At 40.6% G+C, this 26,489-nt stretch overlaps 1 protein-coding gene across 1 annotated transcript in view; it reads left to right on the top strand.

Annotated features, from left to right (window-relative positions):
• Nucleotides 1–25,931, top strand: part of LOC118220384 (G patch domain-containing protein 8) — a 148,035-nt gene extending 122,104 nt beyond the window's left edge. Inside the window, exons 2-4 of the mRNA XM_035404252.1 lie at nucleotides 7,999–8,142; nucleotides 18,581–18,711; nucleotides 21,552–25,931. Coding sequence (XP_035260143.1) covers nucleotides 7,999–8,142; nucleotides 18,581–18,711; nucleotides 21,552–24,915 — 3,639 coding nt within the window. The 3' untranslated portion in view covers nucleotides 24,916–25,931. The remainder of the gene's footprint in view (nucleotides 1–7,998; nucleotides 8,143–18,580; nucleotides 18,712–21,551) is intronic.
• Nucleotides 25,932–26,489: the final 558 nt, after the last annotated feature.

Below are 26,489 nucleotides of genomic sequence, written 5' to 3'. Positions count from 1 at the left end.
GTATCAGACCACCCAATTTTTAGGTGAGCAAAAGTATTGGAACAAAGAGTATTTAAGTAAATGAAAGCAAATAACACTTAATATTTGGTAGCATATCTCTTGCTTGCAACAACTGCATCAAGACTGCGACCCATTGACATCACCGAACTGTTGCATTCTTCTTTTGTGATGCTTTTTCTTTTTACTGCAGCCTCTTTCAGTTGTTCTTTGTTTCGGGGGGGTTTTCCCTTCAATCTCCTCTTCAGGAGGTGAAATGCATGCTCAATTGGGTTAAGGTCTGGTGATTGACTTGGCCAGTCTAAAACCTTCCACTTTTTCTCCCTAATGAAATCCTTTGTTGTGTTGGCAGTGTGTTTTGGGTCATTGTCTTGCTGCATGATGAAGTTCCTCCCAATTAGTTTGGATGCATTTCTCCGTAAGTTGGCAGACAGAATGTTTTAGTAGACTTCTGAATTTATCCTGCTGCTACCATCATGAGTTACATCATCAATAAAGATTAGTGAGCCCACTCCAGAAGCAGCCATGCAAGCCCAAGCCATGACACTTCCTCCACCGTGCTTCACAGATGAGCTTATATGTTTTGGATCATGAGCAGATCCCTTCTTTCTCCACACTTTGGCCTTTCCATCACTTTGGTAGAGGTTAATCTTGGTCTCATCAGTCCATAAAACTTTGTTCCAGAACTTTTGTGGCTCATCTCTGTACTTCTTTGCAAATTGATTCTTACTACTGATGAGTGGTTTGCATCTTGTGGTATAGCCTCTATATTGCTGCTCTCTAAGTCTTCTTCGAACAGGTGATTGAGATACCTTCACCCCTGTCCTGTGGAGATTGTTTGTGATGTCACTGACTGATGTTTTGAGGTTTTTCTTCACAGCTTTCACAATCTTTCTGTCATCAACTGCTGTTGTTTTCCTTGGTCGACCTGTTCGATATCTGTTGCTCAGTACGCCAGCGGTTTCTTTCTTTTTCGGGACATTCCAGGTTGTCGTACACGCTATCCCCAATGCTTGTGAAATGACTCTGATGGATTTCCCCTCTTTTCTAAGCTTGCTTTTCTCCCAAAGACAGCTCTCTGGTCTTCATGTTAGTTTATCTTTTATAACACAAATGCAGTTTTCACAGGCAAAACCCAAGGCTAAAACCAAGAGGAGACATTCAGAACTATTTATTGTTTAACCAATCAATCTAACAGGACACATCTGGGCAACAAGAAACACCCGTCAGTCACATGTTCCAATACTTTTGCTCACCTAAAAATTGGGTTGTCTGATACGAAAGGTGATATGTTCTAAGTCGTTTAACAAATCTAGATAAAAATACCAGGAAATAAAAGATGAAATTCGGATCTGTCATCTCATGTACATCTTTTGACCTCAAACTCAATTGTCTTCAGTGTATAGCAAAAACAAAGGAATTGACCTTGCTGTTCCAATACTTTTGGAGGGGACTGTATATATACAGTGAAACTTGACATCTTGCATCATCATCTGTGTGACTTTTAGGGTAGGGTTATCTTTTTTTCTTCAACTACATGAGCCAATATTTAGTGGTATTCATACAGTAAAACTAATATACTGTACATATTTACTCATATCTATTATGGGATGTGACATTTAATTAAATATGTACTCTTAAAACACTATATGTGCCAAAGCGTCTCAGTTTCAAACCTAGCAGCCCCATGGCTTCAAAATTCTGTTGCAGTTGAGGACTTGACCAGGCTCATGTCCCATTTTTCACCGTAATTAAAAAAACACCCATTCTTAAAACTAAAATGCTTTATACCACACTGTAGACAAGATCTTAGCGAAGATATACATGTAAAAATGTTGTTCAAACTACAGTAGGTTTAGTTGTCTAGCTATGTCAGAAAACATCTTTCTCAGCATAACTTGGACAAATCAGAATTGAACAATCGGGATGACATCAAGACAGGGGTTGTACAAAATTTGAAAAATATTTCATTTCACAAATATAAAATCCCTTCTGGGGTTATTTTAAATAAGGTAGTGAGTGCCTTTTTTTTGATGCCATATCGCTTCTGAAATGGCTGTAGAAGTCCCTCAGGATGCTGGCAGCAGTAACGTATTTAGGACACTTAAATATATGAACATATGAATAAAATAATAACCATCTATGACATTTCACAGTGAGTTTTTCTTGTGATAAAATGTGTAATAATGCCTTCAATGTGCTTAGATTTTTTTTTATAATGACCCCATTGATTTTGGTGAAGCATACAGGCACAAATGCTCGTAAATAATCAAATTAGCATCATCATTTCTGACTTCTATAGTAAAAATGTAACATGTAACACCATCATGCCAGTTAAAAATATGGAAACTCACTAGAGTGTAAAACTATGTACCCACTGGAACACAGTACAGTAAATCAACAAATATTTTGTGGGTAGTCCTGCAGTCGTATGGAATCCTGTTGGGTATTTCCTCATTTTCCTACCTACCTAAACTGAACTGGACAAATTAAATGACCAGGATTTAATCTAGCTCCAATATTTCTTGTCATTAACTTGGAGTGAAGTGTGTAAAGTAGGCTTGCTTCTTCAACAGTCACTGGCATAAAAAATATGTGAGAACTAAAAAACCATGGCACTTGTGCCACATCATGCGAGAAATCACATTGCAGTTAGTGTCAGTCTCAATGGCAGATGCTCAATCTCTGAAAGAGCATCTGGAAAACTTAGTGGCATAGTCTTCCTGTAATCTGATAGTTGGTGGCAGAGTTCTGCCATTTGATATGGTTAGTTTATCATTTATTATAATCACCCCAAAAACTTTGTGCCCACATCTTCCCCTGACTTCTGCTTCACACTTTATTTTTCCAAATTACACACGCCTTAACTTATACATAATGACGCCCAGTGCATCGCACAGAAAAGTATATTCGACATGATGAAACTGCCAGCTGCTATGGCCTCCACACACTGGTATTAAGCTAAAATGACTGATTTGATAGCCATAGTGATACCAAACTGCTACCAGTGTGCTACAGAGAGAGTTTAACAGTTGAGCACTGACCATGAAAACAGGGCCTTGTGAACCAGCAGAGATTGGTTGGATTATAGGTTAGCTTGCTAAACAAAGTTGCTGTCCAGCTAGCTATCAAGCTGTTTGGCATTATATTCAATAACCACTATAATTCTTTCTGCAAAGTAACTATCAAAAAAGCTAAGCAAAAAGGTTTAAACTTAATGTATGGATAGATGCTTTTAAAAATCTCAGGACTTCATGTTTACTCAAATGGTGTTTTCTCCCCTTCAACCTAGAACTGGTGGTAAAAAACTATAGAGCTTTATCCTGGAGCTTAAACTAACCACAAATATTTATTGTTTGGATGACAGTAATCCAAACTAATTGCAGTGACCATTTTTTTAAATAAAAGGAGCTTTACCGGTGCTTTGCTATTGATTATTTCAGACTTGCTGCCTACCTATTCGGGAAGTAATGCCTTGATCCCAGCTCTGTTTTTTCACTTTTTCCACTTGGATATAGGTGGCATGGAGTGGCTACTCTGTTATAAGTCTGTGAAAATGACCCTTAAATTCCCAGTAGTGTATGAAACTCTCAGGACCGTAAACTCAAGAAATGGGGTGGATTTCACATGTCTAAATGACAGAGTACTTATGACAGATAGCAGCTAGTTCCAGAGCAAAATAAGTTGCATGATGCATGACATAGATTTGTAGGTTTCTCCATTTTTCTTCCATTTGAACGCAGTGGTCTGAGTACAGGGGGCATGTAGTAAAGGCTCTCTTCAGAGAAACCATATTCAGTCCTGTCCATACAGAGCTGGTTTGGGTCAAAGCTTTTGTTATAGGACAGGACCAAACCCCTGATTCAACTAACAACTAATCATGGACTTCAATAAAATCCTTGATTTGTTTAATCAGATGTTTCAGCACACGGATGGGTGAAAAGCCTGTGTCTACCCCAGTGGACACCCCTGCTTAAAGGTGCAAACCTGTAATCTGTAGAATCCCCTAGATTTAGCCACAATGCCCACATCTGCAATTTCCCTGACTCTTGGCTCATTGCCTGCAGTCTGTGAAGCCCGCTCTTGAACACTTAAAGGTCTCTACTTGCAGGCAAAGTGTAACACAAGCCAAACCTAGAACAAATCTCTTTACATTGCTTCCTCAGAACTTATCCAAAACTAATTAAAAGTTGACATCTGTTATTTTGTGTCAAAAACACGTTGCTGGGTTGATGGCAGATGCACTGACTTACACATGTTTGCTTGTTAAGATTTATCGCACGGTGTCACATCTGTGAGAATGTAAATAGGATGCAATACCACGGAGAAGATGCCATTTCCAAAATGAAAATTGTTTTTTTTTTAGCCTGAAGCGAGCATGCAGGCTTTCAACAAACTAAGGGAGGGTGCCATGTTAAAGCTGAAGTGGCATATGAAAAACATTCAAATTTGTAGTTAGGTCTTCAGACTCTAAAGGCTTACTCTATGCAAGCAGTATCTGACATTGCAAGCATGGCAAGTTATTGCTTTGCTTTTGTTCTGGACAAGAGAAGCAAATATATCACCCCCACACACTTCTGGATCCTCACCCATGACAGAGGCTCACTAGACACTTGACTGGTTCATAATGTTTCTGCACATAAACAGCTAGCACCTGGATAAAGCTGTGAAAAGCTCACAGCCCCATTAATGAACACACGAAGTGGGGAATTTGCCAGTGCACAAAGACATTTTGTAGGACTAATGGGAACATTTTTCATTAAAACATACAGGTGTGAGAATGAAGGAGTGGTACTTTAACAAGCAAAGTTAAAGAGATAGTCATTTATCCACTTTGTAGATACATTTTAGGACTGAGGTGTGCATTCAAAGATGAATGCCTTATTCAAAAAGGTACATCTCCACATGTAATGTGTAATATTCATAATTAAAGCATAAATTCCTTATATTGTTTGCCTTGAAATAGGTTGATAAAGTAGGATGCAACATCTTGAATAGGGTATTTGATTAGAGGTGGACTTCTGTTGCACAAACAAATGGTTTTTCTTTAATGTGAAATCGTTTATTTGTAAAGGCGTCACTTTAAATGATTGCTTCAGCTTTACATTGTTAACTTTGGTGCACACTGAGTTTAATCATACCCATTAACTGGAATTCATAGCCACTGATTATCACAAACATGAAAGAAGATTCAGTTCAGCACAAAACATATCATAAACCTTTTTTCAGCAGTAATAAAAAGTTATTAATGGTTCAGAATAAATATCAGTGGCATTAAGTAGTAAAATGAATTTAATTAAAGGATCCTGAATGCCACCATGGCTTAAGTATTTGGTCTGTAAAAATTATTGAATTAGTTTGTAACCAATAGTTCTTCCTTTCAGCAGTTTGGTCACTGTAGTTTCTTCAAACCTCTTGTTAAATGATCTACTGTAAACATTGAAATAACATTGGTACATTAACTGAGACAAATAATATAAACTAATTGCCACAAGTGAAGGTTCTAAGCATGTACATTCAAATGTGCCAATACTTTCCCTGTCTGTTCTTCTCAATAGTAAGAGACAATACCCCAAGTTTAAACCAATATTAAATATACTGTATGCTTGCTTGGGGTCAAAAATCTTTTCTGCTCTCTGAAATTCAGAAATTCATGAGGTTATAGTTGACCATTTTTTATATTATAGTTACAGAATGTGATTTTTAAGCAACTTCCCTGAATGTGCACAGTCATATATGGTTCATTGTCCTGACTCTTAATTATTTTATGAATTGATTTTTTAAAAATGTATTAAAACATGTTAATTAATTCAGAATAGATTTGTATGCAAATTGTAATGCAGTGATTTTGCAGTACACTGCCAGGAAAAAATGTTGATTAGAACACATTTTGCCGCAGTTAGTATATTTTAATACAAAAGAGGACTTAATTTAATTTTTTGTCAGGTGGATGACCTGCATTTGAGAATTAAGCAAAGGTAAGATAAAGACTTTAAAAGATTATTGAGGAACATTGTTCATGTAATAAGTGTATGCTTTCTCACTTCAAATTATGATAGTTAACACTGAACTCATTAATGTGGAATTTGAATTTAAACAAAGGTTATTCACCAGCAGATGTTCTGTTCATTTTAACTGGCTCAACATTTTTAAGTTTGGAAAAACAATATTTAGACTATAACCAAGAGAAAATGGTTGTGTGATAGTGATTTTGTGATTGTGCAACAAACACACACACACACACACTCGCACACAAACATGCACACAGACACAATCCCAGACACACCAAGCTGAGGCCAAGAAGGTCGAAACACTTTAGTAAGCAAGGGACACAAAGTATATTGAATTAGTGCTTCCATACAGGTATGGTTCCTGCGTTAATTAGGTAGCAAAGTAACATCCCAGAATGTTCAGGGCCATGGACAAAATTGCTGCACTGGTCTGTTTACCCACAATGATGGTTAGCATGGCTAGAACTTTGGGACATGTTTGACTGGAGTTTCAGTGATGATGACTGCTGAACTTGCAGACGTTTTAGGAGGAACTGTGTCTAAGGTGATACCGACATGGAACTCTGAGGGGAAAACTGAAATCTTTCATAAAATTTAAATCTATGGCCTAAGCAAGTAATTACATCAAGCATGGTCAATGAACTACATTTTCTCAACAAAACGGCTACGTGTATCTGAGGCACAGGGCACCGACGGGAAAGGGTTCTGCAGGGTTTGGAATGGAGTGTGGTGCATTTTCCTGGTATGCCTGGTATGGGATGGATGCATTCATCCACTTAGAAGGCAAGATCAATGCTAATTGCTAGTTTTGATTTTGTGTCACCTTCATCACGTTTCAGCATTTCCTTCCTACCATGAATATGGCCTGTGGATGACAGTGCCGCTATGCACAGACCATTCTCAGTCCCAAGACCTGAACCCAATCAAACATTTTTGTGATGCTCAGGAACAAGAGTTTTCTGCCACCTTGTACACTGGTAGATTCAATGCCATGGCAGATTGTTCAATGGACAATTGTTCAAGTTGTTCTGTCTGAACACCGACCCAAGGCCCTATGAAGTTACTTGTTACCAAAAGGATTGGCATTGAATTCTATTAGTAATGAACAAAAAACACCAAGGGTATGCTTGAATCCTTCATATCAGCATTGAATCTCCAACCTTCTCATGTAAGTGCCGAGCGGCACTGTGATTTCCCTCTTTAGATATTGACTACTGTAACTCCACTCTACATGAGGCAGCACAGCTGGATGCATTCAGATAATTTGGCAACTACGATCTTATCGCTAATACCAAAGGAGTTCCTTATTAGATAGAAAAGGAGACAGGCTTTTTTTTATCCTACTGATTCCACATTAACGGAACTGAGTGTACACAAGCTCCAGGCATGAATATGGAACAGCTGGGGAAGTTTTCAGTTCATCTCCTGTCAATATCAGCCAACAAGCCTGTGGAGATATTCTATTATCTCTAACCCTTATCATTCCATCGGCCTGTTTCTGTTCGCCAGGCATGCAGCCATTGTGTGTTTTGAGACATGCTAACATTTTTGTCTTAGGTTCCAGGCTGTAACTGTGATCGCTGGTTCTCTGCAGCCTAAGTGCCCGACCAGCACAGTAAATCCAGAAACTTCAGATGTAGCTTTATTTACCATTGAGGAGCAGAATTTTTGTGAAAGGAGCTTTCTCTGGTTGTAATTGCTAGATAAGGGGAGTGAGACGGCAATTCAGGATTTGAACAATGTGAATTTCTCCAAAAGCTGTCAGCTATCTTTGTTCAATTTCTTTTGGAATGCCAAATGCAGAGAAAGAAGGTAATGTAGCATTCTGAAAAAAGAAAACATTATTCTGTCAAACGTTTACATGGCTTTTGGAGTTTTCGGCTCTCAAAATCCCATTAATTTGTGAAATATTTATTATTTAATTCTCTCTCTCTCTCTCTCTCTCTCTCTCTCTCTCTCTCTCTCTCCCTCCCTCCCTTTCCTCCTGTAGGATTATGCAGAGAAAGAGAAAGCTATAGCCAAGGCTCTGGAAGACCTGAAGGCTAATTTCTACTGTGAATTATGTGACAAACAGTACCACAAGCACCAGGAGTTTGACAACCACATAAATTCCTATGACCACGCTCACAAGCAGGTAAGTGCAGGAGCTCATCCCCGTAATTGACACAGCCGCAGGATTTACGCACGTCAGAAGAGGCGTGGGGACAGGCTGCTGCGGGGCGGAACAGCCAACTGACCTGCTGTTAATGTGCCACTAACATGCCAGGACTGCCAGCTTTGTGATTGAACAAGTCTCGTAAGTTTAATCACCCAAACACTCAGAAAACTCAAAATTTAGAAATGTCCAGCACCACAGCAATAAAGTGCAACACAGCAAAAACCAAGAACTTCAAGATTACAACAAGGCTGTACTCATTTAGTCACCATCATACCTAGCTTCCATAGATAACATATGGGACCAATGTCCAATTAATAAATGCTGTGCACAACAGGTCTGCCACCCAGTACCACTGGAAACAATTCTGCTCTTTTCTTAGAGAACATTGCATAACTCAGCATTAAAGAACACTGAGTGAAATTTGGAAGGGTATGCAGACAACAGTCTTAACCAGGTTTGTTTTAACCATAACATGTATGGTATGTATGACTCTGTGCTGTTACACAATTCTGTTATATCGGCAGGCACCAGTATGGGTTGAATACAAATATGTTATAATGCTATTTGAAAATATGTATCTGACAAAGGTATGCCTGTGTCTATTCAGAAAATATGTGTTTATGGACAGCATAAGTAAAGAAGGACTGCGTATAAGTGGATTCAAGTGTGAGGGCGGGAATCACAACATTAAATTGATTGTTAAATCACAGTGCTGTTGGAGGGAGAACCACACACCTTGGAACAAGAAGCTTGTTAAGTGGACCATAATCACCAATCACCTGTCTTGTATTTGACAGAGAAAGTTCCAGCAACAGGCAGGCTGACAGACAAGGCCTCCTTGCTTTTTAAGCATTTATAAGTATTGCGCATGTACCTTCTCATGACTCATAACTTACTATAGCACCAGTTCCAGGGCAGTATCATAAGTCTTCTCTTTTGGAACATCAAGTTGTCAAATCAAAATTCCTAGAAAAACTACAAAATTCATGTTTCAGAGATTAGGACTGACATGTCAGGCAGACGAGAAACGGTTCATGGATGAAGGGACTTGATTTAATTAAATTTTAAGAGCTAGCCCATAAAGCACACACTTTTCCAGCAGCATGAAATCTTCCAAATGTGATCAATCCTGCTGTCCTAGTGGGTTGATTGCGAAAAAAGAACATGACAGAATCTTGAGAGAATTCCTGGAAACCTAAAATCTCCCCATAGTGTAGATACTTTGGAGGCCAGGGAGCTGATGCTTTTAGAAGTTTTTCTGGTTAGACGAGATATCGCATGAGTTGTCATTGAATTGCTAACGTGACGCCGTAGATAATGTTTTAAACCACTGTAACCACATTCACATCGAAGTCGCTAATGAATATATAATTAACTCAAACAATGCTGTCTCCTCAGAATGCGTTCTGGAGCGAAATAATAACATACTGGCAACATTTATTAACATAATTCTTTGATGTACTGCTCTCTCTCATTCGCGCTCTCATAATTATAATCTTGCTCAAATATCTCCCAAGTCACACCACACCCTCAAGTACAGCTAGTAAAAATTAGTGTAACTACTGTATTTAGTATGCTGGCAATTGGCGAATCCCAGACAGACAGTAACATGAAGCCCCCCCCCAACTCCAAGTGCCAATAGACATCGAACATTCAAGCAACTGATTTGTTCAGGTAAGAACGTTCCCTTTTGTAAAATCAATGCATGTACAGTAGTTGTACAGATTGCCTATCTTAACAAGGGGGACAACTTTTTTGGGGGGACGAAGAATTCAACACTCAATGACAATTCAATGGATGCAGCACGAATTGCAATGCTTGAAACCCTTCAGTTGAGAACAAAATGGAATGGTAAATTATGGGCAATTGTTGACTCAAGAAATGTATGAAACAATGACTTACTGTAGATTCAATCAACAACTGGGGACTATGTAGAACAAGGGGGCTGTAATTCAGAATTCCTATACAATTCATAATTCATCTGATATGGATGTAAATACCCTCAAATTATAGCTGACAGTTTTCACTTTAATCTCTGATTCATTGTTACACTCAGTGGCCATTTTATTAGGTACATGGATATGGCCTGCTCCACCAAACAGCAAATCATGTGGCTATAACAGTACATATAAAGCATGCAGACATGGTGAAGAGGTTTAGTTGTTATGTGACCAAACATTAGAGTGGGCAAGGTGCATGATCTAAGCGACTTTAACTGTGAAATGATTGTTGGCACCAGACGTCTCAGAAACTGCCCTTCCTGCTGCCCTCCTGGGATTGTCACAGGCCACAGTCTAGACTTTACACAGAATGGTGTGATAAACAAAAAAAACATCCAGTGAGCAGCAGTTCTGTAGGCTAAAATGCTTTGTTAATGAGAGAGGTCAGAGGACAATGGCCAGACTCATTCAAGCCAACAGATAACCCAGAAATGCTGAAATAAATGCTGTTTACAATATTGGAGTGCGGAAGGGCATCTCTGGACACAGCACATTGAACCTTTAAGCAGATGTACTACAGCAGCAAAAGACCATGCTGGGTTCCACTCCTGTCAGCTAAGAACAGGAAGACGAGGCTACAGTGGGCGAGTGATCACCAAAACCGGACATCTGAAAATTGAAAAAATGTCACCAAGTCTAACAAATCTGCTGCAACGTGCAGTGCAGATAGCACAATCCTGCCTCGTGTCAACAGCGCAAGCCAGTGGTGGTGGTGTAATGGTGTGAGGAATGTTTTTTTTTACACTTTAGTACCTTTAATTCCAATTTAGCATCATTTGAATGCCACAGCATACCAAGGCATTGCTGCTGACCAAGTGCCTCCCTTTATGGCCACAGTCTACCCTTTTCCAAATGCATACTTCCAGCAGGATAATGAGCCATGTCAGAAAAGCACACAACATCTCAAGCTGGTTCCACAAACATGACAGTGCCTTTAGTTTACTCCATTGGGCTGCACAGTCCCCAGATCTCAATCCAATAGAGCACCTTTGTGACAGGGTGGAAAGGGAGGTTTGTAGCATGAATGAGTGGCTGAAAATCTGCAGGAACTGCACGATTCTATTCCGCCTGGGCCAAAATCCCAAAGGAATGTTCCCAGCATTTTGTCAAATCTATGCCCCAGGAATTGGACTGTTCTTGTGGCAAAAGAGGGTAGAGTGTATTTAATAAAGTGGCCACTGAGGGTGTGTGTGTGTGTGCGTTACGCATAGTGATGATTATTATCAATAATTAAAATTTAGGAAGTATATCCACAGAAAGCAAATTTATAGATGCTTATTTACAATGAAGGCAGTTTTAGAGTCTGTGTCCAGGGCAAATGCACTAGTCATTTGTGCTTCTGCCTGGCATAGATCATTTACTTAATGTTCTCGGAATATTCAACCCAGCTGTAGTGCAATTTCCAATTCTCTTTACTCTCTGTGATTTAAAATGTAATTATAAAATTCCTGTCAATACAGCAAGGTCATATATGTAGCTTTGCATCATAGATTGGCATTCCAAAGAATTTTGCAGATCACATCGTTGCTTTCTTGCTGCAGGGCAATTTCAAGAGTGAAAATGTTTGCTCAGATGTGAGAAGGCACTTTGAGATTACATTTACATTGAGAAAAAAGTTAAATGCAGCGAAGAGATTAACAGCCAGTAGACTCAGACATCAGTGCTGTGTAGTTCCATCTCACCAACAGATTATTTTTGTTGTAATCTCCCTGCCAGCATCCATCCATTATTCGATCAGCCAAATTTCTACAAAATAAAAGCGAATTCCTCATAATTCTACATTTAACATCATGATATAAATATGAAGATGCATGTTTGGACAAAATGGATTTTATAAAACATTGCACTAAAAGAAATGATGTAATGGTCTAGTTTACTTTTCCTGACATTGCTTTCATTAACTGAACATTTACTTTGACATTTTTTTACTGATCATCATTTATAAAGAGCCAAGTACTTCCTCATTACCCTGAGGAAGACAGTGGTATGGGGCTAACCACTGTAACCACCTACACATATACCTATCACACATACTGTATTAACCCAGCCGTAAGTTTACTAGGATCTGCTGTATGTCTACCGAGCCTTACTGTTACTGTCCCTAGCACATCACATGTGCTCATGGTGCTCCAGTGAAGGAGAGCTTGTCTTTGCCTGTTCTGAAAAGCCAGTGCACCAGTCAGCTTCTGCAGTCTGGCTACTTTCTGTTCGGAAATAAGTTGACAAATACTGCTGAGTGACACAGCTGGCTAAAGTTAGATTTGTTAATTATTCATCATGTCATGGCTGAGCGTGATTAATATTTCCTAAAGCCCTGCATTTGGGGGGAATCAAATCTACAAGAAAGCTCCTTACAGTACCTTTACAATCCAGCCATATACAATCTCCTGTCCATCCATTTGACATCAAAGACCTCACCGTCGTGATTATTTTGTACATACACATACGAATCGTTTGTTGATGGATTTAAGAAATAGGTGAGTTATCCCTGATATGAGTACGAAGGCTGGAGCTTATTTTCTGTGCTTTTGGAGGTTTTTTCTGTCTGTGATACAGTATGTTTTGGACAGATTAAAGATTACTCGTAGAATTTAGGTTTTCATGTGGATAATCTTTTCCTGACTGCTTTTGAGAGGGACCATCCAGAGTTTTGTTGCTAGCTTGTGGGAATTGTAAGTAAAAAAATAGTCTCACTGCCTTAATGAATTAGTTCTTTAAGAACATCCATGTTTTATTTTATTTATGAGTCAGAACTGCACTCAGCAATTTGCAAAAATCAGTCCATGTAATCTTTTCCTCATTTGTCTGGCCTGACCACCCTCACAACAGAAATACTGAAGTGTGTCTGAATTGGAGCTATTTTTGTCTCCAATAATAGAACAACATACATCCCTGTTCCTGCTTATTTACTGACACTGCATCACAGATGCTGGAAAAGACAGGGTATCGGTATAAATGCTGTGAGATTAATTCAAATACATGTCAATGCATGATTAGCTTCTCCAGTGTTTCCATTGCTTTACTAGAGTGCCTCGGAACCCTAAATCTGCTGCTATCGGTTTGAATCTCCATAAGATAAAAACACTTCTGCAGTGTTTTATTTCTTCGTGTTTTATTTCTTCTGGGAATACTTCACTATATCGTTAATCAAAACCCAAACAAAATAGTTTTTTTTCCGCATGTAAGGAGTCCACAGACGGGGTTTTATGAAGTGGGAAATGATTCAGAGAGAGTCAGCTGAACTGTAGCTTTCATTTTTTAAATCATAGACAGGGGCTTCATGGGCGGCCATCTCCTCCAGGTCTGGGTTGATACGTGTCACAAATGAGGTCACTCAGCACATGATTGGTGCAGGCTCTCACCAGAGATATTTACATAGTTTGATATTATTGGGAGGCTTAATGTACTACACATTCTTTAATCTCTGTGTAATATGGCTGAATGTAGAAGGAGCGTGTGGGTGGTGTTATCTGCCCTTTTACCCCTCTCATCCCACCTCACTTGTCACATTAGAGAATACCTGAAACCATTTATTGCCTATTGCCCTTGTCAAATGGCTGGATCTCTCCTGGGTCTCAGCTGCTACAGCTGTGCCTCCACATACATTACCACCTGCCAAGTCTGCAAAAACGCAAGAACGGAGGCGCATTAAGAAGAAAGCCAGGAGGCTGAAGGCATGTCCCACATGCGGATCGTATTTGCGTAATGGCGAAGGGGCTCCTCGGAAACCTGTTCCGCACCTGACACCCGCAGGTGCGTGGCCCGTGGGGCCTCTTCCCGAAATGATGTGATGAAAACTGTCACCTCCGTCTGGGGGTGCTGGGAGCAGCGCGTCGCGGCGGGGGCCCACCCGGCAGCCAGACGAAAGCCGCCGCGGGCCGAGCGCGCCCGCGCCTCGGCAGAGAGCGCGCGGCGAAAATACTCCCGCGCGCCGAGAGAACAAATCAGCCTGTCGCACGGGTCGGCCCTGGTTTTTAAAGATACCGAGCGGAAGGGTTCGCTGCAGGCTTGGCGGGCCGAGACGGTCCTTTCCCATGTAAATTACATGAATTGCAACTATTGCGTCATTTCAGTGTGGACTGACAACTGCGGGTGCATGCAGAGCAGAGCAAGCAGAATCGGGTGTTTAATTTTCTAATAGCAGGGAAATAGGTCCTTGTGTAATAAATTTCAAATGTAGTATCTGTTAAGGATGTTGGTTCCTTTGCAAATTCTTCATTGTGAAACCATTGGTTTTAATTACAAATATAAAATTGTGGATTACGAAGCCTTATAAAAAAAAGTCTTTTTTCCCCAAACTTTCTCGTTTGAGAGGTTGCACAAAATTGTTTTAATTGTTTGTATTCTAATTTTAAATTATTTTAAAGATATATTTACTAAGTAAAAAAAATGCCTGAGACATGCAGCAAGAGGAGTTTGTTTACTCCAAGTGTGAGCTCAAGCATCATGCCCCAGTGCTTGCATGCCACAGTGCTTTGCTTCACACCTGGAGTAAATTGCGTGATGACTTGGAAGTGGCTTGAAAGCTGCAAAAAAGTTTTTACTTGCGCATCCATTGTAAATTACCCTTTCTGTGGAGAAAGTCCTGTAATGTGAAAAGAAAGTGACATTCACAAACTGTCAAAATATACAGGAGACAAGAGAATATGGGAATGGTTTCCCTGTAGGTGTCAGACAGCAAATAGCTGTTGAGATAATTGCAGATTGCCTGCGACCGTTTCGCGTTGCTCACACATTTCCACAGAAGCGCTTTTTTTTTGGTCAAAGGCATAGAGGAATCTGGGACCTTGTTAAGGTGCACACCCAAGATGTTCACGTCCTCTCAGTTCCTGTTTGGTGTTTGATCAGCCAGATCTTTTATGAGCTTGTGTGCACTATAGAGTGTGCATTAGGAAGTTGTCTTTGCGTGCTCAGCTCTTTGAATTTTTCATAAATTTGAGACGTGTTAGATCTATATCAGATGATGTCAGATCTAATCCCCCTCACACCCCACCATTGAACAAGGTCTCTTGTGTTTATTAACCTGCCTGTCCAGCAGATAAGTTAAAATCATGGTCTGACTGGTGGGGGCAGTGAGAAACAGGATAGATGTCTTGTTCTGAAGTAGATAATATTGAGTCCTAGTTCACACTAATTTTATTCCATCGGTTATTCCATTCTGCATTTTTCTGGGTTGTGGGTATAGCCCTTTTGTTTTTATTTTATATTATATTATATGTCATATAATGTTTTCATATAGTGTTTTCAAACCAAACCCTTAAATGACAAAAGGGTGTTTTTGTTTGAGCTAATGTTGTACTGACTGACAGCTAAACCATGATTGAGTTGATTGTGTGATTCAGTAGCTATCCAACTACATTGAGTCAGAGGATGGTAGGTAAAATAGCAACTATACTATTGATGAAAGTCAATGAATACGGCTAAATTCTTCAGCCTTTTGCTATATCACAATCAAAACATAACTGTATCCATGGTTAAAAACAGCATTAAACCACTCATATTGTTTGCTTTGTTTGTGTTACCTGGACAACTGACTATAAAATGAACATCACCCTCATGGCCAATGAAAACGAATGAAAACTTCTGATGATGTTTTCATCATTTGCATTTTCTGTCAGTGCTGAAAGCGCAGCAGACTTCTGCTTTAGTCAAAGCTCAAAAGCCATATTATGACTGACTGATGTGCAGACATTTCCGGATATATGTTCCGCTTGAGATTCCGAGAAAGCAGAATGAAATCTTGTCCTTGTATAATTGCTTTGTAATTTGTCAAAAATACCATTTGGCTGGGGAACACAGAGTCACAACTGAGGCTGTAAAGTCAGTTCTTTTTCAGGGTTCCCATTTCTGCATTTCATACTGCCAGCACTTCACAGCTCATCAACAAAAAAAGAAAAGAAATCATTTTTCTGGAGCGCGGCAGCGAGGAAAAAAGAAAGGAAAGAGAGTTCACCTGAAATGGAGGGTACTGCATGTTGATGTACGTTCATGTGCTGAATCCTCCAGCTTTCTCGACACCAGCATCGTTAGTCTTCCCTTTAAAGAGGTATGGCGCACAGCTGGGAGCTCCTCTTCCCCTGCCTGGATGTTTGCTTTGTCGCCTGTCATAGCTCTTGTCGGGGGAAGGAAATGGCAATGTTCCTCGCTTCGCCTGCTCTCTGCACACCTAAATTGCTTTCTTTTTTTTTTTGTTGTTATACCTTTTTTGTTACCCTGACAAGGAAGAACCACATTGCATGAAGCGTCAGTGGATACAAAAAAAAGCATTCACTGTATGAGATAAATAGTGTGACTTCACCTTTGCACGCGGTTTGGGTCAAATTGGCCCGTTTTAAACCTTTAGTAAAAGAAAAATAAACTAAACCAGTGTACATTTGGTTCTTGTTTGTTGTTCATCATCTGCATTTGCCTTATTTTGTGCTTTATTTTTGCCTATATGTTTTTTATATATTCTGTAATAAGCTAAAGATGAAAAATAATTGAGAATGTCAGTTCAGTATCAATAATCCACTGCATATAAACCTTGGTTTATTAAAATGTTTCATAGATAAAAATGATGTATCCCCCCCATGTCTTCATTACTGTGGATCTTTTATATAAATTGCGTTTTTATCACAAATTAATGACCCTTTCATTGTTAAATGTGATCTTGCAGAGGTAAAGGGCAACCATTAACCACATATATTGTTCATATTGTTTGGAAATGAGATAAAGATAATATATTGAGTATTTCTGCATAAACTGTATTTCTGAATTGCTTTAAAATTCCAATAACGGGTAACCGTGGGCACACGTGGGATAACGACCGAGGGGCCTTCACGGAGGGAAACTGTCCTTAGGTTTGCTTTGGGCAATTTACTACCTCCACGTCAGGCATTCAAAATGTGTAATGCTCAGCCCTGAGTTCATTATCCCGCTTATACAATGGCTTACCGACAAAAAGCATAATTGTAATGAAAGCATGTCTTTCAAAATATCCAATTCTTTTGCAATGGAACGCTACATAATTATTCCAGCAAATGGCCCAAATCTTATACTACTTAGCAACAAAAGTGTCTATCTAGTCCCTCTGTCAACCGGGTTAGTTAGCTAGCTAGCTTGCCATCATTCAATGTTAAATTCCAAGTGGGTTTCAGATCAAAATGGTCTCACGGAATAACTAGCTAGCCAACTACTGAATTATATTTATATCTGACGCTAAACTGTGAACATATTCAAGCTATAACTAGACTAGTGACTCTACAGTCATTCATGGCAGTAGCTGAATGGTCATTAACATTGTTGCAAGCATGATATTGTAACAGTTGGCTTGCTAGTACTTACAAACTTCCACTGTGTCAGTGGAATATTTAATCAAAATATACAACATGTTAAGATTTGCAACAACAAAATATCATCAGTGCCCATGTTTGTTTTATTGAGTGTGACCGTTGATACACATTAATGTAGAACGTGATCAAACTTCTGCTACAGCTACTTCATAGCCTGACATACTGTATATGGGAAAATAATGCACACCACCCATCCAATCAGAATTGAGTATTCAGCTAAGCCTTTGTATAAATGTTAAGGTTTCTGTCCCAGGGTGAGTTTCACAGGTCCTAATAAATAAACACAAGGGTACAATGGTTAAATGTGATTTTCTTTTAACACTTTATGTTAAAGCATAAAGGGGTGGTGCATTTGACAAAATACAACTGACACTATTTATTAATGCAAATATTTGCTAATGAGGTTAAGGGATCTCTGTTAGAACAGATGTTGTGTATTAGTAATAACATTAATTTAATTAGCCTCATGCTTATTAGAAAGTATACCATATTAATTTATAGTGCATCATAAAAATGTATGTATTTTGAAGACCATGGTTTACCCATTTTCGGGTTTTCATAGGGCCTTGCTAACAGTTGTTAGAGCCAAGGTGCTTACACTCTAAATGTTTGTCTAATCTTGTAGATTGAGTGTCATGTTGAGTGTCATGGCATAAAAATATAACCTAACATGCACTTTATGATATGTGCATACACACGTCTACATACAGTGCAGTCTGTATTTGGGCTGTGACACAATTTTTGTTGTTTTGGCTCTGTACTTTAGCACAGTGGAGTTGAAATCAAACAATGAATATGAAGGTAAAGAGCAGACTTGAAATTTGGGGTATTTACATCCATATCAGGTCATTCGTGCTGCCCTTTTTTATACATTTGATACAGTTTTATTTGAGGACACATACGGTTCATACATACATACATGAATGAATGAAACCAATGAAAAAAAAGATGTATGTATTCCCGATGACAGTAATTGCTTTGTATTTATGATCTCGTGTTAAGTGTTAAGGAAGGTATGAGGTATTTCGTAGACTGTGAATCAAGGCTGACGGCTCCTCCTTTTGTCCTTCCCTGCCTCTGCAGAGACTGAAGGAGCTGAAGCAGCGGGAGTTTGCACGGAACGTGGCGTCCAAGACCTGGAAAGATGAGAGGAAGCAGGAACGCGCTCTCCGCCGCCTCCACCAGCTGGCCGAGCAGAGGCAGCAGTCTGACTGGTAAGAGCACGTCTGCCCCTTCAAATTCACCGGGGCAGCAGGAGGTAAAAGGTTCTGCTGCCGTCGTACCTTAGCACAGGGGGTCTGTACACTGAGTGAATTCAATAACGTCACCGAACATTTGTTGCAGGGCCCTAAACAGTCGCTTTTGTTGCTTATTGTGTCGGGCTAGCTCAGGTCCTGACTCCCATTTTAGGAACCGAGGCCAATAGACCAATTAAATATCCAATTGTATGAATCAGTTAAAGGCAAAAGCAAAAGGATACACTGCCAAACAGCATAACGTCAATACCAGTAAGTCTGTAGACTCTCAAACATGTTGCTGTGAGTTCAAATCCCACACGAGCGCCAGGTCCTTTCCATAAGTGAAAAATGGGTCCGTCATGGTAAGCGCTCAATAAACTGGGTGGATGAAACTGAGAAGATCGCAGCACTTTCAGCTGGCCTAGATAAGGGCGCAGGTGGTAAATAAGCAATGAGAACACAGGCTGAACCCCCTACTACCTCTCTTCTGTGGATGCAGTGTGATCTCCTGTGTATGCAGGTTCACGGCAGGCCTTGATATTGTTACTTGCTTGCTGGCCTGACAGTGTTTTCTCAGAGCTCCCAGCCAGTAATTTTCATTTTTTAGTGGCCCGCTTTGCCAGTGGGAAAATAAAAGTCCAATTTATTATTTTTTTACTGTGAAATGATATGACAGTATGACATTTCAGGAAAATGTATTCTTTGTGATTAAGTATGCAGAATACCACTCATTTGGTTGCAGTAGACAACAGATTTTGTTTGCATCATCTCACTCAGTGGCATTTGTGGTGAAACTCTATGGTGGCCTCCAAATTAGGAAATGATGCAAATTCCAAACAACACCAAACACAACAGAAACCTGCTGCAAGAACATAATAATATTACGTTCAAGGAACATAATATTCAGAGGAATTATATAAAGGAAATGTGCAGTAATGCTTCAAAATGACACAAGTTAGACAATATAGTCAACCTTATCTATTTAGCTAATTTTATGAATCCATAATGTTATGTGTTGTAGTAATGCAGCTTCGCTAGCTAGCTAGCTACTTAGCTAGCTTCGGAGAAACACTAAAGTTAGCTAAGTAACTTCAATCTTAAATAACTCAATTTTACAATTATTAATATTACTCAACATCTGTAAATGTATGGTACTTCACTGGAATTACATTCAGTTTGCCTAGGAAGCTTGCTGATAGATTCTCCCAGCAGTTACTGTGGTAAAGCCATATGGTAAGGCATGCTTGTTTGTTCAACTGCTGGTGTCAGTTTATTCTGCTGTAAGATGAAGTTGGGGCTGTTTTTAAAAGCTTTATAATTGAAAAAGTATAAATTGTATTGCAAAGATGCATTTAAATAGGCTAGGTGTGTGGAAATTAGATTTCCAAGTTTGAAGACTGCTTACAGTTGTAGCAAGAGTACAGAAATGTCTTTGTTGTGTCACAAGCTTGAACTACCATATTAACCATATTATCTGGGAAATTTGAACGTTTGTTCTGAAAATCACAGAGAAAATGTGTTTTGCAGGTTAAATTTTCACTTTTGTACCTAGGTTTGTTTTTGGATAGATTCTTATGCTCACATGACCATATTATTAAACTTATTAAACTTATAAATATGATCCTTAATCTGCCCTCTAAAAATAACATATTGCCTGGTGTGTCAACTGTCCCTGACATGAGTACTGTAACATGTCATATTTGTAATAAATGTATTCCTTGTACTTACACAATAATTGTGGATTTACTGTACATACATTTTTGAAAATTGGTTGATGGACAGACTTAAAAAGTATTTGTAAAAACATTTGATGTTTACCAGTGTTACAAATGTACACAGGTCTCCCCTGTGCCTAAATGAAAATACTAAATTGGCAGCATCAAAACCTAGTGATTTGCAAATGGGCCAGTTGTTGCAGTGTGCGGGCCAGTAACTTCTAAAAACCACTTGCCCAGATGGCCAGTGGAAAATTGACCTGAATGTCAACCCCTGCATAGTGTCACCATAAATGAGTATAATTGAAAAACAACTGCTGATAAAGACGGAAAGGTCATATGCATCAGTTATTTTTGTTTTAAATGCAACAGATTTATACACATCCTGTTACTTGTGCACAAACAACTTTTATTTGGTCTTATGGTTTTAATATTGAAATACCATTCCAAATAATATTGTCTGGCTATACTCAGTATTATGACATATTGCACTTGGCTGGGCATGGCCAAGAATGCATGTTAATATGATAACTCACTGACAATGGCATCTTTTATAGTTGCTCTATATGCAGAGATTGATTACCTTTACTTTCTAGTTGATATGTTTTCTAAAATATAGTAATTGTACCCTTTCAATTGTACTACTGAGAAATGTTTATGGGTTATGGTTAGGGGTAATGCCTCGTAAATGGCATTACTTTTATTTTGTATGGATTGGTTGGTACTGTACAGTATCTAGATTAATTGTTTTTCTTTTCTTGAGCTTCACAATTCATAGTTTATATTATAATGGGAGCTAAACAGAAATAAAGCATTTGTCAGGAGAGCTGAAATCTTTTTAAAAACACACAGAGCATCTGTCTCTAATTCATTTTATATAACACTTAATCATGGGGTTATGCTTGAGGCAACACTCAAATGTAGGTATTAGAAGCAGATGTAAACACTTGTTGGATTTGAAAATTGGTTATGATGTGTCAGATGAGACCTTGTACTTCTCTGAGTTCATATTTCCCTAAATATTTCTTTCAGACATTCAGTGCTGATTCATTCAGGTAATCTGATTTCAGTTGATGATATTCTTTAATTTTGTTTCAACAGTGTTCCAGGAAGCGGTCCAAAGTTCAGAACCACAACAGTCTCAGCTAAAGCCCAGCATCAGGATAAGGTGGTGCCAGAGACGGACCATGGCGTCGAACATCGGCCCATTCCTGGGGGCGTCTCCAAAGACATGGCCTACAGGTGCCCACCGGAGCTGCCCACCCACCGAGAGCAGCCCCACAGCCGCAAGAGGCCCTCGCAGTCGGCCTGTGACTACAGCCACCAACGCGTAGGCGTGTCCTTCTGCTTCTCGAGGAAAGCCCAGCTGAAGCTGGAGTCCTCTGCCTCTGTCTTCAGTGATGGCATTGAGGAGGCCAGTGACAGGGAGGAGCTCCAGAGACAGAGGGCCAGACAGACGCTGGAGGCCCTCTGGTCCCGTACGCCCTCTCCAGGGGAGCTGGCAGCGGACAGCGGTGAAGATGAGGAGCACAAAGAGGCAGGAGTTGAGACCGAGCAGCAGGATGGGCAGAAAGGCACTGAATCCTGCCAGCACAACGGCAACACCGTATGTGGAGCAGCAGATGAACCAGGGCGTCCAGACATGGCTTCCCACAGCTCTCTTGATGACAAGCGCTTCGGTGACATGCCAAGAGAGTCCAACCACAGGCCTGGGCTAGAGGGAGAATCTAATGAGAGCAAGATGAGCTGCTTTTTTGCTCCAAAAGCCAGCATATCAACCACAAGTCAATCAGCTGAGGCAGATTTGGGCCAAGTCCAAAGACAGGAATCTATTTGGCTTCAGCGAGGCATAGAAACAATCAGCAGTTCAGACAATGTGAGAATGGAGGAAGGGCGGTTCCCTCTACAGAAAGTCTATGACGTGGCAGATGGAAAGCAGGTCAGAAATCATGTTTCTTTCTTAAACGTCCTCAGCAAAGATGGAGAGACAATGTTGAAGTGGCCCACAGAACTCCTGGTGCACACAAAGTCCAAGCCCAGCATCTCATACAGCTGTAATCCTCTTTATTTCAATTTCAAACACTCCAGGAACAAACACAAATCGAACAAAAGCACACAAGCAGCAGGCCCAGATCACTCTACTGCGGATGATGATGTGAGGGAGGGTGAAGGCAGATGGTCAACCCATGTCCGTCAAGTACGAAATAAATTAGGTGCTCCAAAGCCAAAGAGAACCAAATGTCACAAAGCTAAGAAAACTCGAAACCTTCAGTCAAAACCTATTGGTGAGCTGGACACTAGTTGTATGTACAACACAAAATCTGGGGGAGCACTTGAATGCACACACCCAAATGCACTTCAAAATAATAAATGTGCAAACTTGAAGAGGAACAGAATCGGCAAGAGAAAAAGGTCTTTAAAGGATAATTCCTCCAATTACAGTGATGTGGCAGAACGCAGTTTGAAGAGTGTTATTAGCCCACTTTACACTTTGCTGAGTAAAAAGAAAAGGCGGAAGTCCCTCATTCTGGTTGCGCCAAACCTTACTGAGGAGTTATCTCCCTGTTCCTCCCCCTTGGCAGTGAAGGAAGACTATTTAGCTTATCACTGGGGTGCAAGGTATTCCAAAAGAGGACACAGTGCTACTTCCATCAGTGAGAAGTCCGGTTCCTGCAGTAGTTTCTCTGATCTGAATTCAGACAGTGAGGGGGCTTCCTACAGGTGTGAGAGGCACCCACCCTTCTCTGGGTCAAAATATAGGCCATTTCTGAGGAGAGACTCCGGATGCTCACAGACCCACGGGCATAAACCCGGTCAGGGTGGGATATGTTCCAGCAGGAGGCCAATGGAGGAGGGGTCTGGTAGTGAACGAAAGGACACCAGTGCCGATGGAACCAAAAACCCCCCCAGGGCCTCAGAGTGGTCTAGTGTTGAGACAGAGGGCCTGCGCAGGTGGAGCCGGGATGGGAAACAGAGCAGGAAACAAGGGCTCATTGGGCAGCACAGCACCAGCTCCTACAAGAGCAGCAGCAGCACCTTTGACATTAGCTACGAAGGGACCAGTGGCACTGCTAAAAGAGCCCACAGCCTCAGTCGGTCTCGGTCCAGGTCCAGGTCCCGGTCCAGGTCCAGGTACAGGCTCCATAGGTTCGGCATGGTGACCACAGACAGTAGGCTTCACGAGACCGAGTCCCATTCTGTCTCCAGAGACAGGCTCTATTATTACAGACCCCCATCCATCACAGCTGCAAGGACAGTGAAGGGCATCAGAGATCAGACTGTCCTGCAGAGCATCAGCAAAAAGAGAGCAGGCACTCCTCCAAACATCAATGCCTCCCATCGACCCGAGGAGCGGTTTCCAGGTGACAAAAACTTTTCTGGGAGAAAAATCAACAGCAGTTTGTCTCTACCGCTGATAGGGAAGTTTCCCGCTGTCAGAAAAACCGCTAAGAAGGGAGATAGTAGCAAGATTCAGAGTAACCTCTGCAATGGGCAAGGAGGTGTGACCAGCGGCACAGACAGTCTAGGGGGCACATGCTGCCCTGGACCCCACCCCCTGGCACCTGGAAACTCAGTCCTCCTCCCCCTGTCCTCACAGAGACTAAAGGAAAGACCTGAAGTCATGAGGACTGACAGGCATTTGCCACAACCCAGTGGAACAGGTGAACTCAGTCAGTTGCCTGAGGTGTTTTCATCTGAGGCAAACATCCTCTCCATTTATTCAGCAGAAAGTGAGAAAACAGACACTGCACACCATCGCCAGGGGCAAGAGTCCTGGAAGTCGGCATTTGACACCAGTATGGATTGCATAGAGGAGTCCGAAAGCCTGGCAGAGCGGGCACAGAAGTGCTTCTCCCCACCTCTGACAGAGCAGCCAATCACATTCACCCCAGAGGAGATTGACAAATATAGGCACCTGCAGCTCCAGGCCCGACAGCACATGCAGCAGCAGCTACTCGTGAAGCAGGTGAAGATGATCCCAGAGACTCCACTTGAGGAGTCCAGCCTGAGCCCTGCCTCCCATCCAAACCCCAACCTTATGCCCACGTTGCAGCCCGTCCCCCTCCAGCAAGCAGGCCCAAGCCTCCAGCACGCACTCCTGCATCACAGGGCCCTCGCGGCCTTCGCCTCCTCCCTCCACCCACACTCTGCCCATCAGCGCTTGGCCCACCACCTCCACCCAATCCCCCAGCCCCACTTCACACCCATCTCAATCTCCCACATGGCATCGACAGCTGTCCTCCCTGCTCACCCTCCTGCCTTGCTGGCAGGCCACCCACTCCACTTTATCCCTGCCTCCGCCTTTCACCCTGCCCATCTGGCCCTTCACCCACTGCCTCCTGGCTCCCTACTCCCGACCTTGCTCGCTCCTGCCACTACCACCTCTACTCTGCACCTCCGCCCCCTCCTCCACCCACTTTTCCCTGGACAGGACTTGCAGCCCCACTCTGTCCCCAACAGTTAGGGGGGGGGGCTGTGTTCTCCTCATGAAATAGGCCCTGGGATGAACACTTCATTAGAGAAATGCATTGTCTGGCAATTGACTACCCCTCAAGAAAATTTTGACAGTTATGTGGTATCAATCGTTTTACTGAGCCAAAGCTTTTTTGTTGTTTATTTGTGTGTGTGTGTGTGTGTGTGTGTGTGTGTATGTATGGGTGTGTGTGTGTGTGTGTGTGTGTGTGTGTGTGTTTGAGCCAATTTGTAAAAACTTTGTAAATTGAGTGCAGCTGCAGGTGTTGGATCTTGAAATCCTCGGCTGGCTATGATGGTTACAAATTTACAGATTTATTTTGCCTCTACAAAACCAAGTGTATTATAAGGCATATAAATGTTTTATTTATCAATTTATATCGGTTTGTGAAGAAAAAAAAGGTTTTTAATCCACGCTGTATGTCAGACAACACTACAACAACCTTGACTACTGTTCACTTTTTTCGTTTACACAGTTTTAACATTTTGGTACCTCGAAGGTATGGAAAAAACTGCATTAATGCTATAGCTATGGTTCAGGAAACCATTTCTGAATTCTGAAGTTTGTAAGAAACAAATTACAAAACAAATAGGAAATATACTGACAGGGCACAGCAGAAATGACTTTCCCACAGTTAATTGGTGTCCTAAAAGTTAGTTAAAAGCCAAGAGCAAGTTGGATCATAAATGCAGCATGCAATTTTACTATTGTCCTGTTATCTGAATGTGACATGTTTGTACTGTAAGTTATAGGCTGAGGAAAGATGTATCATTTTATTAGACGGTATGTAAAAATTGCAACCTTTTGTAATGTAATGTAAAATACTGTTGAGCAGTCAGCAAGTCTAAATACTGATTTAAACACAGATATGCTGCTTTTTAGGGACTCCCACATAGGGGAATGTAGTAAAATGCAATAATATTTTTCAATATTTAAAGTACAAGACCTTGAATTGTATTTATGTACTGTACTTTGTAATATAAATAAAAATGGTGAGGTGCACAATACTGTAAATGACTCTGTATCATACCTTTTAAAGATACTTTTTGTTTACTGTTATTTTTTTTTGCAAACATTTGCCAGTGCAAAACATAATTGTCTGTACAATAATGTATTGTAATGGGGAAAGTATATTAAAGTGATTGTCATTTTGTTTTTTTTACAAAAATGACATGATTCCTAATGACTCTTTCTGGTTTTGGATGTTAATTGTCGTAGTATTGTCTGAAACATATGGAAAATAGGGACGAATAAAGAAATCAGAGATGTAGAAGTACAGAGTAAGCAGTAATGAGCCATAGTTGGAAAGAAAAAAAAATTCACTGGACTGAGAAAAACAGCTAATGAAAAGCTTAGCATTCAAGGGCATTTTCTCTCCAAATCAGAAGGGAATGCATTGCCTCTTTATGAATGATGCCAATCACTGCCAGTACTGACCTACAATATACATTTCAACTAATTAGCTCTCTGTGGTATGGGTTACTCATTAAAATATTTATGTTGTTCAACTAAATTGCATTCCTACATTGATTAGTAATTAATGTCTTGAAGCACCACATGAAAAA

This window comes from Anguilla anguilla, chromosome 1, assembly GCF_013347855.1.
Source record: "Anguilla anguilla isolate fAngAng1 chromosome 1, fAngAng1.pri, whole genome shotgun sequence".
Taxonomy (NCBI): domain Eukaryota; kingdom Metazoa; phylum Chordata; class Actinopteri; order Anguilliformes; family Anguillidae; genus Anguilla; species Anguilla anguilla.
This window is presented reverse-complemented; position numbering and strand designations above follow the sequence as displayed.